Here is an 18,959-nt window from a genome sequence, read left to right as displayed (position 1 = left end):
TAACTTTTGTATTAAATCCCAGTGTGCACCAATTATTTGACGAATGAATAATACAGCAGCTTTGTGTAGCACCTGAGTTGTTTCAAGTGAACAGTGTGCGGAAGATTCAAGTATTGTGTGTGTAAATATATATATATATCCACAGCGGACAGCACTCCAAGAAGTATTACAACGAAGCAAAAAGTCAAATCAAAAGTGTTGATTTATTAAATCTTACGTTTCGGTTCCACACAGGAACCTTCATCAGGGAAAGGTTCGACGAAGATACCTGTGTGGAACTGAAACGTAGGATTCAATAAACCTTCACTTTTTATTTGACTTTTTGCTTCGTTGTAATACTGGACTGGACTGGCACTGGACTGGTTAGGAATAAAAAAAAAAACTGGTGCAGATAAGTGATTTATTAAAGAAAAAAAAATATGTAGGGGCCCCTGATCCAATTATGTCGCCACTCTCACTATCCACTATACAGATGAGGAGCCAAGTGTATGACCCCTTGCAGCAACCAGAAAAGGCAAAGACATGCAGGTCCTTATGAGAGAGATACACAAAGCAACACAGGTAACATTCGGAATGGGAAGTGATGCTGTCACGGTCGGCACCCTACACCAGAACAGATGCCAAGCACCCTGGTCACGGCTCGACTTCACCAGTTAAGTGACCGCCTTTGGCGTCGGGAGGAGCCTTCGGCTTACTCAGATGCCACCTGGACTTAACGAGAGGTGCAAGGCATAAGTTCTGGCAGGCAATGGGGCACAACTGTTTACAAGGGTACTAGAAGATAGGAAACCACCAGGAACAGGCAGGCCGGGCCAGCACAAGCAGTAAGAATAGTCAGACAGGCCGAAATCAGGATGGAGAGCGTAGAATCTTCGATAGACAGGCTAGGTTTCAGGATAGGAGAGATCAACGTAGTAGTAGGCAGGCAAAAGTCAGGATTGGAGAAGTCAGCAAAGTTTCAGTCAAGCAAGGGTCAAACACAGTAGATCAGGTCAGGAATCAAGATAATAACACCCAGGAACAAGCAAATTGAACCTAACAACGCCAGCGTCACTGCGCCTTTAAATAATGCACGCGCGCGGCGCGCGTGCCCTAGAGGAACAGGCAGAGGAAGAAAGCAGCACAGCGGGTTTCCACGCCGAGGACGCGGCGTGGACCCCACTGCCGCTAGACCACCAGGGTAAGTTCCTTACAGATGCACAATAAGTAGAGGCTGTTTGACTGTCTCATACTTGTAGCCATTTATTATTTTCACATCCAGAATGTGTTTGTCATTGCAAATGAATGTTATTAGATGAGCCAATGAAATAATCAGTGGGACAATATTTCCTCTCTGCCAGAATAAACCATCAATAAGGCCTTGTGTGAATCAAGCAGTAATATTAAATAGCGCAAATGTTTAGATTTGAGATTGAGGGTTAAACTACACGGGAGACTTTGTAGGATGGTATCGGATCGGCATATTTTGCCTGAGTCAAAATAAAATGGGACCGATACAACAATATTATGTGTAAACTACATGGAAGATTTGCTGTCCAACCACTGTTTAAGGGCCCTAAACAGACCTAGTCAGCAACAGGCTGTAAGACATTTACTGAAGTGTTTAATAATAGCCTGAAAGAAAAAGTCTGTCACCTGAAACAGTTAATCTAAAGGACGGCTGATAAGGTTGTTATGGATGTAAATGCATTAGTGGTGCAACTGGATAATCATTAATTAATGTCAGGCGTTGGCTTACAGAAGCGCATACTTCCTGTGCAAAAACCTCACTTTCTTTCCTGAAGGCGCATGCATTATATCAGCATTTATATAGCATTTATCTCATCATTTCCACTCATTAATACTAGTGTACTTCTCTTGCTTCTTTTCCTAACAATCATGCCCATCATTCTGAAACTAAGCTTTTCCTATTCTGCTTCATTTCATGTAGTTTCTGGCCCCCACATATCCCTTTACCAGAGGCATAACTAGAAGTGACAGGGCCTAAAGCTGGCCATAGACTCAAAGATCGCTCCCCGATATGCCAATAACGGCATGGCTATACTGGGGGTAAACCGAACGCTCGGCAGTATGGTCAAAAGATCAGATTACGATGCGCCAAGGGGCTCCGACGGGTCGTTCGGGTTAAAATTAAACCTTCCGGATTGATATCGTGGCCAGATATAGATTGGGAAGACCCGTCGGAAGCCCCCATACACAAGCAGATAAGCTGTCAAATTGGTCTAAATGACCGATATCGGCAGCTTTATCTGCCCGTGTATGGCCACCTTAAATCCATCCCTAAAAACCCGTGGAAGATGATCTACATTATATAAGGTACAAGGGCTGGTGTCCTGCATGGAATAGGAAAAGCTACTGTGAACACAGCCCAAACATAAGTGCCTCTATTAAAATAGGGACTGTAGCACCAAAAAAGAAAAATGTTAATAATAATTAAAAATACACTATACTGTTACCTTGCACTTGTGAAATGGCTGTGTTTGCTACAGAACAGTTTATATAAACAAGCTATTGCTGTGCAGCCATGGGAGGTAGTTATTTAGGCACAGGTTACATAGATAACAGATATGCTCTGAATACCATTGTATGAATAACTGCCCCCATGGTTACATAGTAACTTGTTTATATAAACTATAGTAGTGCTTCTGAAGCAAATACTCCAGTTTTACTTGTGTGGGGCAACAGTACATCATATTTTAATGACCTTGATATCCTTTTATTTTTTGTTTTTACTGTTCTATTGAAAATGCTTGTCCACATTTCGAAATTAGTAAATCTGAACAGAACAGAAGTGAATGACGTGGCGATTGCCGTGCAGTGCCGTAACTACCGGGGGAGCAGGGGGTGCAATTGGGCTGCACCCCCTCAGGGCCCCCTGGCAGCTCTCGCGCCACTGGATTCCGGCCGAAAATAGTGTACGGAGGGTGGCCCGGCTGCGCGTCCCACGCCAGGGCCCGCCCCCTCTAGTTACGTTACTATTGCCGTGTCATAGCCCTGTCCCCTGGCATTCCCACAAACCATCACCAGCCCCTTCATTGATGTCACATACCCACCCCTAGCGTAACTGCTCCACCCCCCCCCAGTATGGTTGCCACCTGGCCAGTAAAATACATGTCAAGGCCGGGGCCAGTATTACAAATTTACCAATAACAATATAGTCAGGCCCCCTTGAGCCTGTGTTCCACCTAAAATCTCTGATCTTCCTTGACCTGGTGTGATGCCATAGCTAAACCGCATTGTGTCATCACCTCAACCCTTGTGACATCACAGATTGACCCTTTTGGTCACTGCCCCCTGCTGGCTTGTACATTAATTCTAAAAAGGTGGCAACCCTGCACCCAGCATGGATTTAATCAAGTAAAAAGGTGGCAACCCTAAAAATCACACAATAGATATGGCTTTTTTCCCCAACAGATCTGCAGAGGCACTAATGTCCAGCAACCATTCTTGGAACTCTATACTCATTACAGGTGAATTATATTTGTTTTGGGTACTGGACTTGCTGGTGCTCTTTTTTGTGTCTAGCAAGAAGCTCTCTTTTCTACTACTGCTCTGCTCTATGCAGCCTCTTGGTCCTTTACTTATTTGCTCCACAACCTGCTTCCGGCAGCATCTGGTATGTAATTGTACTACCACTTTGTAATTGGATGTAGGGGGCTGGCATTTTGCTTTTTAGATACCTAATCTATAACGCTCAGGATCTCTTGGGGTTTTGTGATAGTTGTAGATCAACCCACTTACATGTATATAATGTCTGGGGTGAATGCAATATCCTGAATCTATTTCTGCTGCATAAACTGTCCAACTTTATGTGGGACAACCCTGATTTTTGTCAGGCAGCTTATGGTTCCAGATTGCCCTTTTGATGTCAAGGTCTTGCAAAATTAGACTGTGATGTCATGCAGCCACATTATTCAAAGCACTGCTGCCTGCAGAACAAGATGACAGGGAGAAAGGTTGGGACTGTAATTCTGCAATGAAATGCTTGGGGCCGCTATTGTGTCATGAAATGCTTGGTGTTGTATTTAGGGGTGTCCCCACAAATTGGGCTGTCAAGCATTTAATGACAGACGCAGTTGCAGTCCCAACCGTGCTCTCTTAACCACAAAGCTATGTGCATTATACAATTAAAAGAATACTGCGAGCGTGGCTTAGGGGTTAATAGGGTGTTAATGAGTCATTCATAAGGGAATGACCAGTTGAAAACAGCCATTAATAGAAACATAAAGCCTGGACTGGCTTTACTCTGAACTCAATTTAATTTTTGTGATTTTTGTGACACATAGCTCCAAAGTGTGGCCTTTATGTTTAAAATAAACAATTTATTCACCCCAAAACACGTCAGCCACCAGTTCTTTTTTTTTTTTAATGTCTTTATTTGCACCAAATAAACATATCAACAAACAAAATAGAATGCCATATAGTATTATCATTTTAAATAGGATTACAAATAATATATACAGTATACAGTATAATACTCCCACATTCCTCAATATATGTTACAAGATAAAACACCCTATCTCTATTGACCAATATCTTTTTTTGTTTTCCCACGGGGTTACCTCTAAATGCATTTAGGATCCTGCTAGCATAAGGCCATCTGATCTGTCACCAATTCCATTATCTTTAAGTTCTTATCATTATCCGATTTCTCCCTGCCAATTCCTCGGACATGTACCATGTGGTGAAGTTAAAACATAGGAAATTTCCTTCTGATGTGTTGAGGATAGTGTTTGTATATGTCAGCCACCAGTTTTAATAGGATGACTCCCCTGTACCACCCTATGCGCAGGCCTATGGGATCCTCCCCTAAATCCAGGCCTTCATGCAAACACAACACATCTCTAGGTGTTGAAAGGATGGCCTTTGGTGCGGTGATCCTCTTTATGGGTAAAAAGGTCCACTGCTATTTGTCTATAATGTCCTCTAGTATACTTGTTAAGTTTAATCATGTCTCAACTCGTGTCTTTTTTTCCAGAGAAAAGTGCTCAGGAACATGTGCCAACTGATCTCATTTTCTTCTCAAAACTTTGACACTTGTTTTCGTACCTTGGTTTGATTGAGTCCTTTGCATGGGGCAGTTACAGGCATTATTGATTTCGGAGAGTTCTCTACATTGGACAGTAAAATGCAGTAGTGGTTGAATACTCTGCTTGGGACAATTATGTGTATTCTTGGTTTGGGTGAGTACCCTCCATGGGTACTCTGCAAAAGGCAATCACAAGTATTATTGGTTTAGTTAATTAAGTACTTTGCAAAGAGCAATTACAGACATTGTTGGTTAGCAAGAGTATTCCACATGGGACAGTTAGGGACACTATTAGCTTTGGAGAGTTCTCTGCATGGGCAATAATGGGCATTGTTGGCTTGGAAGAGACATCTGTATGTGGCAATTACAGGCATTCTTAATTTGGGAGACAGCTCTGCATTGAGTAGTTAGGGCAAGACAATGGTCAGAACTATTGGCTGCTCACAAGCTAAGAAAGAAATGACAATAGTGACAAAATGGCGAGAGCTTCCCTCCGTGCCATTGCCATAAGGCCAAGGGCAGATGGACCTCCTGCTTTTGTGTATTTGGACTGACCTCTCCTCTGTGACTGCACACAAATGGATCTAATTCAACTCAATAGAGATGTGGCACTGAGCGGATCCACTTCTCTCAGCCTGGAAAAAATATTCTGCCTGAGAGCAGCAAACTTGTGCCCATGGCCTAATGTTTGTATGCAGGAGGGAGAAGCGGATCCTCTCCTATATGTAGGGTTGCCACCTGTTAGATATTTCGCCAGCCAAGGCCGGGGCCGGTATTATAAATTTACCGTTAATGAATTAGCTGGTAAATTTGTAATCCCTATTGTTCCACCCCCAGCACACCTCAGATCCGCCCCTCTCAGCTCCCCTTCTCACCAAGTGCCGCAGTCCCAACATCACAACCCCGATTCTCTCTGGCCCACCCCCACCCTCTACATCACCAGCCAGTTGGGCCAGAACTAAAAGGTGGCAACCCTACCTATATGGTTCTGGGTTTAGCTGCCCTGACCTGAGTGCAGGTACATTAAAGTGTATTGGAAGCAGGGTCATGCTCTTCGTGTATTCTTGCCCTTACGAGAGAAGGACAGTTAATTTTTCTGCTGCCTTGAGACACTATTGTGTGTGGAGGATCAGACAAGTCCTTCCTCTGTTTTCCTGTCTGTGATATCATCCAGCCTGGTTACAGGCTGGAGAGTCATCTGGTTGGCTGGGTACCCCAGTGCATCCCTGGGAGAGGAGGAGGATCGAGGGGAGTGCCTGACTTTAGAGCCAAATGCGGAGAGGTTTCAGACAGGGCTTATAAAGGAACCCCTGTGGCAGCAGCCAGCCAGAGTCAAAATTGTGGAGTGTGACAGTGCTGCTTGAAAAGACTAATCAGAAAGAGCTTGGAAAGGGCTGTGTTGTACTTTGTGTTGAGAAAGCATTTGAGCTTCAGAGAGAGACAGTTTTTAACTCCTGCCTGTGGATACTTTGGCCACTGTGTGTTTCCCCAGGGCGAGGACAGGTCTTGCTCATGCACCTGCCACTTTTGAGCGGCTACTACTTTCAAAGGGAAAGGTACCTTGGGGCAGGCAGCGCTACCTCCGGACAAAAGAGCTCTTGGGGAAGGGACATTGAACTGACTGGATTTATTATACATTTATCCACCCGGTGTGGAGTGTGGGACTGTGGCATTGAGAGACTGTGCCATGGGTTGATAGTCCACACAGGTTCCCCAGAGCAAAGTTATATTGTGTGATTTGCATTTACAGTTACTAAATATAGTTTTACATAAAGTTTATATTTGTTTTTTTGCAAACTGTGTGTTTTATTTTTCCTAGTAGAAACCCCCTGAGGTATGCTCCTCAGTGCCCACTAGGTGGAAGCACTGCACTGATCCCAGTTCCAGTATCTTTCACAAGCAAAGAGAAATTCCGGGCCCTGAATTGCAAGGGTTTAATTGCTATTCTACAGACAGTAACCAAATTAGGGTTATATGTGTAAAGGCAGTGAAAAGACATCAGAGAAAAGATGGACATTGCTGCAGCCATTCAGTGCCAGTAATGTGGTTGTGTGAGACAATATGGGATCTATCCCTTGCTGTAGCCATGTGCTCTATTTTCCTGTGTGTTACCAACTGCTTTGTGGTTATAACTATTTTTCTAAGTGCTTTCATCCACCCTATAAGTGCACAGTGCAAAAAGTGCATGGTGCAGGGTGCCTCCATGAGTCCCACCCAAAGGCATGGGCTCCAAAATCCTGAGGGCCCTTGCCAAAATATATCAAAGGTGTCTCAAGTCCATGTGCTCACCTTCGCCAAAGCTACGGTGAGTCCCATCATCCCAGATCCACCTGGCACAAAAGGCACAAGCACGGGTCGTCAGACTCTCATTCACCTTACGGCTAGGGAGAGTCCCTCTACCCTGGGTTCTGCCAAAGCTTCCCCGAGGGCACCAAGTCCATGGCCAGGGGCAGAGCCCAAAAGGACTCAATATGCACCCAAAGCCTGAGAAGATACAGGACTGCACACACATATAAAAACATAAAAAAATATTATAACATAAAAAGTGCTATTTTAATAAATAAGTGCTTAAAAATAATTGCATATATAACATACCTCCCAACATTTTGGAAATAGAAAGAGGGACAAAAAGATTTGCTGTGCGTAGTGCGGCAATTTTTTTGGCCACAACAGTTTTTGTGGTCACACCCCCCTAATTACCATGTCTATTTTCAAAATTTGGCAGGTTATGAAAGTTATTACAGTTTTGCTAATGAAGGTAAATTGCCCTTTAAACTGCAAATCACAGTTTCCCCAAAAGACCTGCTAATCTTATATTGTTACAATTGTCTCTTTGTTTATCTTAAATTGTTGCAATTGTTTCTTTGCCTATCTTAAAGCAAAGTATCAAAGTGCACCTGCCAAAAGTCAATTGAGTTTTAGAAACATGGTATCTTTTTCTGGCTGTTCAGTGCAGGAGATCAAAGAGAAAGGGACTGTGGGTGGAGCTGACCAAATCATGACTGTCCCGCGAAAAATGGGGAATGAAATAAGTGCTAAAAAGTGCCATGCGGCTCCAGCCGGTGGCCAAATATAAAAATGTTCTCGCTGGCCAAAAGGCCGGAGCAAAGAAATTAAAGAAAGATAGAAACCCAAAAGTGCGTAGTGCACAGTGCAAGACCCAACGTGAGTCAGGCATCCCCTGTAGGTAGGGTTGCCACCTTTTCTGGAAATAAATACCGGCCTTCCTATATATAGTATTTATCATTTTACCCTATTAATAACATTGGGATCAACCATCATTTTTACCGGCCAGGCCGGTAAGATACCAGCCAGGTGGCAACCCTACCCGTAGGGTGCACAGCTCCTCGGGCTTCCATAATGCTAAGGGCTCTGGCCAGAGGATCAAGTGTTTCTCTCCCTCACCAGAAGGAGCTTTGACACTCCTCCTGATAAGAACAGATACTGGAAACAAAACTGGTTTAGGCCATGGATTTCAGGATAATTACTAAGACTAGAAGCAGATACATACATTTTTTTTAAAAAAAAAATCTGTGGAGACAACAAACAACTACAGGAATCTAATTCACACCTAAGGGTAAGGCCACACTGGGTGTTTTGGGGAGATTTGGTCGCCTGGTGACTAAACACCTCGTCTTTAGGGGCGATCAATCTCCCCAAACGCCTTCCCTCTCTCTGTGCCGGCTAAAATGAATAAATTGCCGGTGCTAATAACACGCGGCGATTCATTTTCTGAAGTCGCCCGAAGTTTCCTCGTGAGGCAACATTCGGGCGACTTCGGAAAAGGCCCAGTGTGGCCTTACCCTGAGGTCTAATTCCTGCCTGATCTGGACTACTTTGCATAACCCACCTCCCTGTAAGTCTGTCCCTGCTTGCAATACAAATAATGCTTATGTGTTGTTTCTCCTTTTGTCCTTCACAGTTTTTTTGTAAACAAAATGCTGTATATATGTCAGTGCCAACATGGCTTCTTTGTAATCAGCTTTGAAGAAGGAACAATGTTCTTGCTGTGATTACCATCTTAGTTAGCCTTTACACCACTTTTGTTATGCTTCATATCAAACGTTCTACCCTACACTTGATCTTAGTGCTTTGTGGTTGTAGCTAATTCACTCTGTACAACAGGAAACCAAAACCACAGCTCACTCACACAAACACAGTTTATCTTGGCTTCTACTTTGGTTTTTTGAGTGTGGCCAATAATGTGAGTCGGGGGGGGGGAGTCTCACTACCTGTTGCTTCTGTCTCTGTGCTTCTGTCCCTGTGCTTCTGTCTCTGTGCAGCTGCTGCTGAGGCTTTCCCAGGGGAGAGGGTTCCTTACGTGCAGCAGGAAGGTTTGTATGTAGCGCTGCAGCTCACCCCGGACAGAGGCACGGACAGAGTCATGGGAGGGAGCAGGGAAGAAGGAGGAGTGAGCTGAGAACACAGACTTGCTAGGACAGTGACAAAGTTGCACATACAGATAAGCAGCAACATATGGCTGTCGCTCACTGACTGACTGCCTGCAAGCCTTCCCTCTGTCTTGCAACTGCCCAGCACACAGGATGGTAAGTGCCAGCATATAGGCTTGTATGGTAGATATTCCCTCTCCTCCATGATTCCTCCCTTTCCCAATTCCCAGGGAGTGTTTTGACTTCCCAACTGGATTTTTTTACTTTCACTTTCAAGGAAAGCAGATTATTGTGTATCTGTGACTTGCCCCTGAAATGATTTCTAACAGCCAACTGTACCCTTATTTCTAAGGGTACAGTTCTTATTTCTAAGACTTGGTGTCTGTATCCATGGCATGTCTGGCCTTAGAAAACTCACTGGTTTTTAAAAATGACCAACTGCAGAGAAGATAAATATTTGACCAACGTTATTATGAGACATCAGTCTTTAGTCCCAGACTGTATAGTTATAGGTATTTCTTTTGAGCCGGCCATGCATGTGTAGAACTGCTCATTACTTAAGAACTTGGGCTGGGTTTCTCTATGAATGGGCTAGTAATTTGCCAACTTGACCTGAAATTGCCGAGTCAGCAGCTTTTATCTGCCCATGCATGGACATCAGTGATGTTTTTTCTTCCCGGTCCACAAAAATTTACAGGAAGGTGACTTGGCTCCTGTTAAAGTCACCGTAGTGCGTGTGACTGTGATATGGACCTTAGACTGCAAATAGGGATGTATTGAATTTTCAGTTTCAGGTGAATACAGAACTGAATGTCTTCAGGAGATCTACTGACCACTAGCTGACAATCTACTGGTTGATCAGTGGTCTTAACCTTCATATAGTTTTTAAAATGTGATGTCATAAGGGACATCATTAGCGGAGGCATCTCTTCTCTTGTTGTCCTGTGCAGAGCTCTGGGGACCAGCTTGATTCATATCCCCCCCCCCCCACACAACAGTTTTAAATGAAAACATTTGGGCAATTTATATAAAATCTCTGCTAATCTGTTAATAGAGAATAATTACCTAGTTACCTGATGAGAGAAGCAGGGCAATCAATATGGGGGCCAAGTGAAAAAGCCGCTCCCTGATGAGGGCTCCACGTAACAAAGTTAGCAGGCAGGTCTCTGATTATTAGCCCACCAGTTCTGTGTCCCAACATGAGAAGAAATTGTAATAATCGTATAATTTGTGTGTGACCCAGGAACAGAGACAAGCATGTGAGTCGCTGAAGGGATACTGAGTTGGCAGCATTTTCTCAGACCTGAGTTTAGAATAAATAAAGCCAATGCTTGTGTTCTATTTGAAAAACTGAAGTGCAAGTTTTGTCTGATTGCACCTGAGTCTGAGGGATTCATTTGCCTTTATAAAAACAAGAAATGTCCGATTGGGAACACTTCCCAATACCAACAGGTGTGGATCTTATCCACCTTAATCACTACAAATTGTAATTCAATTAAAAATTTTATTGGTAACAAGAATTCACGCTATCATGCATATATATATATAATACACAAAAGCCATGAATATCCTGTAAATTTTATATATAAAATTATAAACGGTGAGTAGTGATGTCATCAGTTATAAACGGTGAGTAGTGGTGTCATTTCTGTCACATGACTCACTAAAATTTGTGTATTATAATAAATAAAGTACCCCCAGTTGTAAAATATGAGGATATTAGAAGTTACCTCGGAGTTCCATGACCTGTATAAAAACACTCGGCCTTCGGCCTCGTGTTTTTATATGGTCATGAAACTCCTCGGTAACTAATAATATCCTTATATTTTACAAGAGGGGGTACTTTATTCACTATATAATATATCTCACTAATTAAAACAATAAATAGCTGTAATACATATGTTAAAAAGTTTTAACTTGAATATCAATCAAGGAGGAATTCATAACATGCAACCGTTCCATCAAACTTTAAAATCTTTATACAATCAGAGATTTTGTTCTCATAACTGGAGGCTGTTAAAACCCACTGCAGGTATATTTTTTAGTTGTATATAGTGTAGAATAAAATTGCTTTACATTTCTTTAGGTTCCCTATCACTCCAATTAGCAATAAACCTTACCCAGAGTAGGATTCCTTTTTACCAAAGTCACTTTATATAAGCTTTGTAAATATAAGTAAATATTGCCCTTTTACATCTCTTGCATCAGAGATCCTCTGACCAGAAATACTGCAGCTTTAACTGTAACAGGAAGAAGTGTGGGAGCAAAAGACAGAACTTTGTCTGTTAATTGGCTCATGTGACCTAACTTGTATAGTTTGTTTGTGTGCACCGTGAATCCCAGGGGGCGGCCCTTGTCTCACGGTCAGCACCCTAATGCTAAGCACCCTGTTCTCGGCTCTTGCTTCCGCCTTTAACAGCCGCCTTTGACCTCGGGAAGAGCCCTTGGCTAATCGGATGCCGGCAGGTCTTATTAAGAGAGGTGCCAAGCGAAGGGTTCTGAACGAGCAAATGGGCACGACGGTAATGCAAAGTCTTTTGGGCAGACGGTCACGGTACAAGTCGTGGACAAAAGCGTAGTCAGATCAGGCTGGCTCACGGCAGGTAGAGTACAAACGGAGTCAGGCATTCAAGGGTCAAATCAAGAGATCAATCAGAAGGGATACAGAATAAGCAAAGTCGGTTACCAGGCAGGGGTCAGGATACAGAAGTCAGAATCGTCAAAAACCAGGCAGAGGTCACAACAGGTATCAGAATCAGACAAGAACAAACTCAGAAGGCACCAGGAACTCACTAAGAATGAACCTATAAAAATATAAACTGCCATTTTAAATACATTTGAAATTCGCACCATTGCGTGTTGACGCCAGCGCGCCTACAAATACAGAAGACGGGCGCCGCGTGCGCCCTTAGTTAACCGGCACAGAGGAGCAGCGAGGAGGGCGTCCCTGCCGCACCGCTGAATCACCAGGGAAGAAAGTCGTTACACCTTGTTTCTTAAAATGGCAATTTCCTATTTAGGATTACCCAATGGCACATACTACTAAAAAAGTATATTATTATGAAAATGTTTTATTTACATAAAGCAGGGCTTTACATATGAGCCGTTTTATGCAATATCTTTTTATAGAGACCTACATTGGTAGGGGGGTATAGTATTCCTTTGATAGCAAATATCTTGTTGTCATGTGATGTTTATTGTTTATTATCAAGCCAAAATCAAACCCAATTATACAATCTGTACTTATTAGGGATTAATTACACCACACCCCCAATCGCCCCATGCCATGCCCAGTTATGCCCTAAAATCACTCCGATTCACCTCAAACTAAGGTTGCCAACCGGCCAGTATTTTACCGGCCTAGCAGGTAAAACAACTGCCAAGGCCGGGGCCGGTATTTCAAATTTACCGGCAATGTAGTCATTTGTAATACCCTTAAGAAAAAGCCCTTGGCCCGCCCCCAATTCGCTCAGTACTTACCTTTTTTTCAGGTTTCTGTCCATCGCGAGTGTTGCTCCGCCCCCTTTGCAGCACTTTGTGTGACTCCACCCCTTTTACATCACGACCCACCCCTTTCTGTTACCGCCCCCTTTTTCTGTTACCGCCCCCTCCTTTTTAGAAAAGGAGGCAACCCTTCCTCAAACAGCATTTATAACCATATTCAGGTTAGGCTTTTGTTTTCCTTTGTTTATTAACCTTCTTTTAGATGAGACCAGGTTTATATCTTAGACTCATTCTATCCTAGTGCACAAGTTGTGGTTAGTCTCATGAATGAAACTATATCCATTAGGATGGGAATATTGTACCTGCTTTTCACTTAACAGCCTGCAAGTTGACTTTAAGGGGCAGATTTATCAAAGGTCAAAGTACTGTCTCTTTAAAACTTCGACTTCGACCATTCACCACCTAAAAGCTGCCGAAGTGCTGTTTTAGCCTATGGGGGACCTCCTAGAACCTCCTAGAACCTGTATGGAGGCAACTGTTTGGGAGATTGAAGGTCGAAGTTAAAAAAAGTACAATCGTACAATTCGAAGTAGGCCGTATTCAGCCCACTTCGGCCCCAAAAAACTTCGACCTCCATTCGGTTGGTCTTTTTGAATTCGAAGTTCGAAGTTTTTTTAACTTTGAACTTCGACCTTTGATAAATCTGCCCCTATGTACAAGTTCCGCCTGCTATGTACACTTTAATATTTAATCAGAATCATTTAATGGGCTTGGTGGGCCTTCCAAGCACTTAGGAGTGAGATGATGAGACCTCTCCTGGGAGGGCCGTTACAACTTCTTCTATGTTTGAAAAGGTTTATTACTTCACAATGAATACTCAACCAACAGATAATGTATCTTATATTTAGTGGCCTATCATAGAATCTTACCAACCATATACATAGCAATAAATAAATATTGCCCTTTAACATCCTTTCTATTGAACCGCCATTTTGTGGAGTTCTGCCACTCGCTGATCACCTGACTGCAGTTTAGTTTAGAAAAGACAACGCTGCCCTTTTATTGGCTGATGAAACCAAGCATGTATGTGTGCCCTTGGTTTGTGTGTGAGCACAGTGCTCACTGTTAAAATAGGATTGTGCAATGGCAGATATGAAAAGAAAACTATAATCTCCATGAAAAGGTTTACTTATATGAAGCTAGAGATAGAGTCATATTGGGGGGCCTGGGGCCCACCGTGGCTGCCACCTTGGGGCCCCCATATATCACTGGGCCCCTCTACCCAGTCCCACCCTGATTAGGGATGCACTGAATGCAGCATTGGCCTTTTTCAGCAGGATTCTAAGTGCCTGGCCAAACAGAATCCAAATCTTTAAAATCTTGTGACTTTTTATCACACGAGCAAGAAAATTGTGCACTGTAACAATAGTACTCTTGAACCCTTCCTTGCACAAATTGTATATGCAAGTTAGGGTTCATTAGGGATGCACCGAATCCACTTTTTTTGATTCGGCCGAACCCCCGAATCCTTCGCGAAAGATTCGACCGAACCCGAATTTACATATGCAAATTAGGGGTGGGGAGGGGAAAACATGTTTTACTTCCTTGTTTTCTGACAAAAAGTCACACAATTTCCCTCCCCGCCCCTAATTTGAATATGCATATGCAAATTAGGGTTCGGATTCGGTTCGGCTGGGCAGAAGGATTCGGCTGAATCCGAATCCTGCTGAAAAAGGCCGAATTCTGGCCGAAACCTGAACCGAATCCTGGATTCGGTGCATCCCTAGTTCAGATTCGGCCCTAACCCATCATGAAAGATTTGGGATTCAGCCCAATCCCATAATACTGGATCCGCTACATCCCTGTATGAAACACTGTTTTACATATGGGCTGTTTTACATGATATATATTTTTATAGAGACCTGCAATGTTCAGGGGTATAGTTTCTCCTGGAAAAAAACATTCCAGAATTCCCTCTCTTTTCTCCCCCCAGGCGAACAACAACCTGGAATTATGTCAGAGCAACGCAGAGGAGGTGAAAGTCTTGATGAAAAACAATGTTGACAAGGTCATTGAGAGAGAAGGGAAGATATCTGACCTAGAGGATCGATCCAATGATTTGCTTAGCATGGTATGTCACATGGGACAGCCCATAAATGCATGCATTCATACTTCTTTTTATCTGTGTGCTGCCTATTTATTCCCTCATTTCACACATTATGTATCCAGTCTCCTTCCCTGTGTCTACTGAGCACATTCCACACTACCAGTCTTTATTTATGCAGAACTGAACTTGCTACCATTGGCCCATTGTTACTTTTATGTTCCCATAACATCAGGTTAACTGGGTAAATGGGTACAAAATTGGAAATGACCCTTCCCAGATGCACAGCTATTACCTGCTTGCTTCAGAGCAGTGGCCACATACAGTAGGTGCTTGCCATAAGGACTTGCAGCAAGAGTGCTTTACTTGCAGCTGGAAAATAAATATAAATCTTATGTAGAGCAACTTATGTAATATAATACACAATTGTAAGGAAAAAAGACTGTGAAACACATTTTTAATGGATATGTATCATAGCAGAGGTTCTAGTCAAATTATTATTCCAGTCAGGTTCCAGTTAAGATATTATTGTTTGATTGAACCATTAGGGCTCTCTTACAACCAGGGAAGTGCCCACAATAAATCTTACTGCCCCCCTTGTTCTACAGTATCTTCAGCTCCCAGGCGTAACTTTGTGCTCCCAGAACTAAGCATTTTGGGCCAGTCTCTGGGTGCTCCTTTCATTTCCAAGTTGGATATCATTTGTCATAATGTAGACAGGTTCAGTTAAATAAGTGGATCACCTTTAAGTTCACTTTTGGTATGTTATAGAACGGCTAATTCTGTACAACTTTTCAGTGGGCCTTCATGTTTTCTTTTTTATAGTTTTTGAAATGATTTGCCTTCTTCTGACTTTTTTGAGCTTTCCAATGGGGGTCACTGACCCCCATCAGAAAAACAAAATGCTCTTTAAGGCTACAAATGTATTGTTATTGCTACTTTTTATTACTTCTATTCAGGCCTTACCTATTCATATTCCAGTCTCATATTCAAATGAATGCATGGTTGCTAAAGTAATTTTGAACTTAGCAACCAGTTTGAATTTGCAAACTGGAGAGCTGCTGAATTAAAAGTTAAATAACTCAAAAACCATGAATAATAAAAAATGAAAACCAGTTACAAATTGCCTCAGAATATCATTCTCTACACCATTCTAAAGGTTAAGCTAAAGGTGAACAACCCCTTTAAAATTCTATTTTGACTTTATTCTAATGGGAATAGATGTTTTTTATATAGGTGTGCCAGGCAGGGGTATAATTAGTCATGATTGCATACTGCAGTGCATTCCTTTGAGAGCAGGCTATTCAAACCCTCTTGTTTGTCCGAGAGAACTGCAAGAGAGATGGAAACCAGACCCTCTATACAAGGAAAAAAGGAAAACACTGAGTAGGAGGAAGCGGGAAGGGAAGAATTTTGTAACATTGTGACAATGGGAGTGAGAATGTACAGAAGTTCCAGGTTCCCACATTCCTTAAAGGGCATGTAAAGTCTAAAATAGAATAAGGCTAGAAATGCTGTATTTTGTATACTAAATATAAACATGAACTTACTGCACCACAAGCCTAATCAAACAAATGATTTATGCTTTCAAAGTTGGCTACAGGGGGTCACCATCTTGTAACTTTGTTAAACATCTTTGCAAGACCAAGACTGTGCACATGCTCAGTGTGGTCTGGGCTGCTTAGGGATCGTCATAGACAAAGCTGCTTGAGTTCTGCATGGCTGGGAAGTAAGGCGGGGGCTCCCCCTGCTGTTCATAAGTATGATTGTTTCTCTGCTCAGCAGTTAGGGACCATCTGACAATTCCTATCTACAGCAGTAAATGAAGGGAGAATTTCACTGCATACAGTCAGGTTTCTTATAAAAACGGTACACATTTTTTAATTAAAGTATATTGGAGATAGGTTTCTTTTTCATTAAAGAAAGTAAAAATGGGATTTTATTTTTTTTCCTCTACATGCCCTTTAACTTTAAAACCTATTCAGGCTATTCCAACTCCTTCTTAAAGCTATCTAATGTATCAGCCTGTAACACTGATTCAGGGAGAGAATTCCACATCTTCACAGCTCTCACTGTAACAAACCCCTTCCAAAAATTTAGGCGGAACCTCCTGTCTCCTAATTGGAATGGGTGCCCTTTTGTCAGCTGGAAAGACCTACTGATAAATAAAGCATTAGAGAGATTATTATATGATCCCCTTATCGGTGTTATATGATCATATATCTGTAATGCACCCAGTAACTTTCTTATTTGCCCTTAGGCCAGCACCTTTCAGAGAACTGCCCAGAAAGTAGAACGACATACCCGCTGGCAGAAGTGGCGCTGGTACATCATCGCTGGAGGGATTGTGGCCGTGATTGTGGTGATCATCATCATCATCATTGTGTTGTACACAGTGCCAGGACAATCGGACCCTTAATTAGGCAATGGAGTAAATTCGACTAAAGGAGGGATGTGTGCCACTTAGAGTGCACCCTCGGGTCTTGAAGGGTGACAGACTTTACTGCAAAGCTTCCCCTGTAGATCATTGCTCCTTGCAGATTGTCTACCTATACTTAACTGCGGGGTTGTGCCCCATTGTTCTTTATTTGCAAAGAGGTGTGTAGGATTACAGTCATTTTTATTTTGCTACAAAAAGACTTATAGGACATTGATCCTTTATGCCTGCTGTTTCCACTGAAAGAAAATCTGCATCTTTCTCTTTTGCCTACCTACCTGTAGGGCAGATGTGTTGCGTTACCGTCCTTTCTACTTAGCTACATAGAGACGCGCAGAGCATTGCTTCTTTGTAACCCAAGAGTGGCACAAAGACCCTGTCTATGCTAAGCTGGAAATGATCCTTCCTTCAGAAAAAAAGCAAAAGAAAATAAAGAAAAACAAAACGACACCCGCCCAGTTCATTGGAGAGAGGAAGGAATTAAATGGGCTGGGTGTTAAGGAAACAGCAGAGAGTAACAAACATTGGTGGACTGGCAGGTATAAATAGGGAAACTGAAGGTGATGGGAGAGGAGGAAAGAATAAATGGAAACATAATGTATTATTTAGACACACCAAGGGACTAAAATGACAGCAGAGCAAGGCAGGACCCATGGGAACTCAAGTGTCATAACAAAATATTAAAGTGGTAGATTTATGTAAATACAAGAAGCTGAGAAGAGGCAGTTGCAGTTATCACACATCCTGTTTTTGTTCGTTTCCTGCCTCTGGTCACATAGTTTAACGTCTTTCACCTTTTGCTATATCCCCTGGTGAGGGGTGCTCAGCAATTCCTCATTTAAATCCAAAAAAGAAAATGTATTTGGAACACCAGTTATTTGTGCTCAGTACAAGTAAAATCTTTGCTTTGAAGCTGAAATGTATTTAGTATTTGATCTGAACAATATTTACTTACTAGCCCAGTCCAAAGGGTCCTAGAGTCCCGTTCAGTCCCCCCTCGGTACGTGTCATTTCTGCCTACTGCTAGTTCTGACAGTAGAAATGCTTCTTAAAGGAAAACTATACCCCCAAAATGAACATTTAAGCAACAGATTGGCTCATGTGACCTAACAAGTAAGGTATGTTGGTATGTTTCTGTGCACAGCGAATCGTACGATCCCAGGGATGTCCCTTATTTTTTAAAATGGCAATTTTCTCTTTATGATTACCAAATGGCACATACTACTAAAAAGTATATTATGAAAATAGTTTATTTACGTGAAGCAGAGTTTTACATATGAGCTGTTTCATGCAATATCTTTTTTATAGAGACCTACATTGTTTGGGGGGTATAGATTTCTGCCAAGGCTATATAAAAATGGGTATAAGCGGCTAAAATATGAATTTCGCAATAGTGGCTCTTTCCATAGAAATGGGGCATTTAGTTCTGTTGCTATTTAAGTTCTGATATGGGAAATACTGTTATTTACAAAGACTCCATTGACGCCCACTTTTCTTTTTTTATCAAAGCTAAAGAGGGGTATATCCCCCCCCCAAAAAAACCCCCAGAAGGGG

General features: G+C 42.4%; 1 protein-coding gene across 1 annotated transcript; it reads left to right on the top strand.

Annotated features, from left to right (window-relative positions):
* Positions 1–9,266: 9,266 nt before the first annotated feature.
* vamp5.S (vesicle associated membrane protein 5 S homeolog) lies at positions 9,267–18,324 on the top strand. Its single transcript, XM_018255139.2, has 3 exons — positions 9,267–9,576; positions 14,858–14,995; positions 17,229–18,324. Exons 1-3 carry the CDS (start codon positions 9,574–9,576, stop codon positions 17,385–17,387), a joined length of 300 nt encoding a protein of 99 aa, XP_018110628.1. The 5' UTR covers positions 9,267–9,573; the 3' UTR covers positions 17,388–18,324.
* The last annotated feature ends 635 nt before the right edge of the window (positions 18,325–18,959 follow it).

The sequence above is a fragment of the Xenopus laevis genome, chromosome 3S (genome assembly GCF_017654675.1).
Source record: "Xenopus laevis strain J_2021 chromosome 3S, Xenopus_laevis_v10.1, whole genome shotgun sequence".
In the NCBI taxonomy this organism is placed as follows: Eukaryota; Metazoa; Chordata; class Amphibia; order Anura; family Pipidae; genus Xenopus; species Xenopus laevis.
This window is presented reverse-complemented; position numbering and strand designations above follow the sequence as displayed.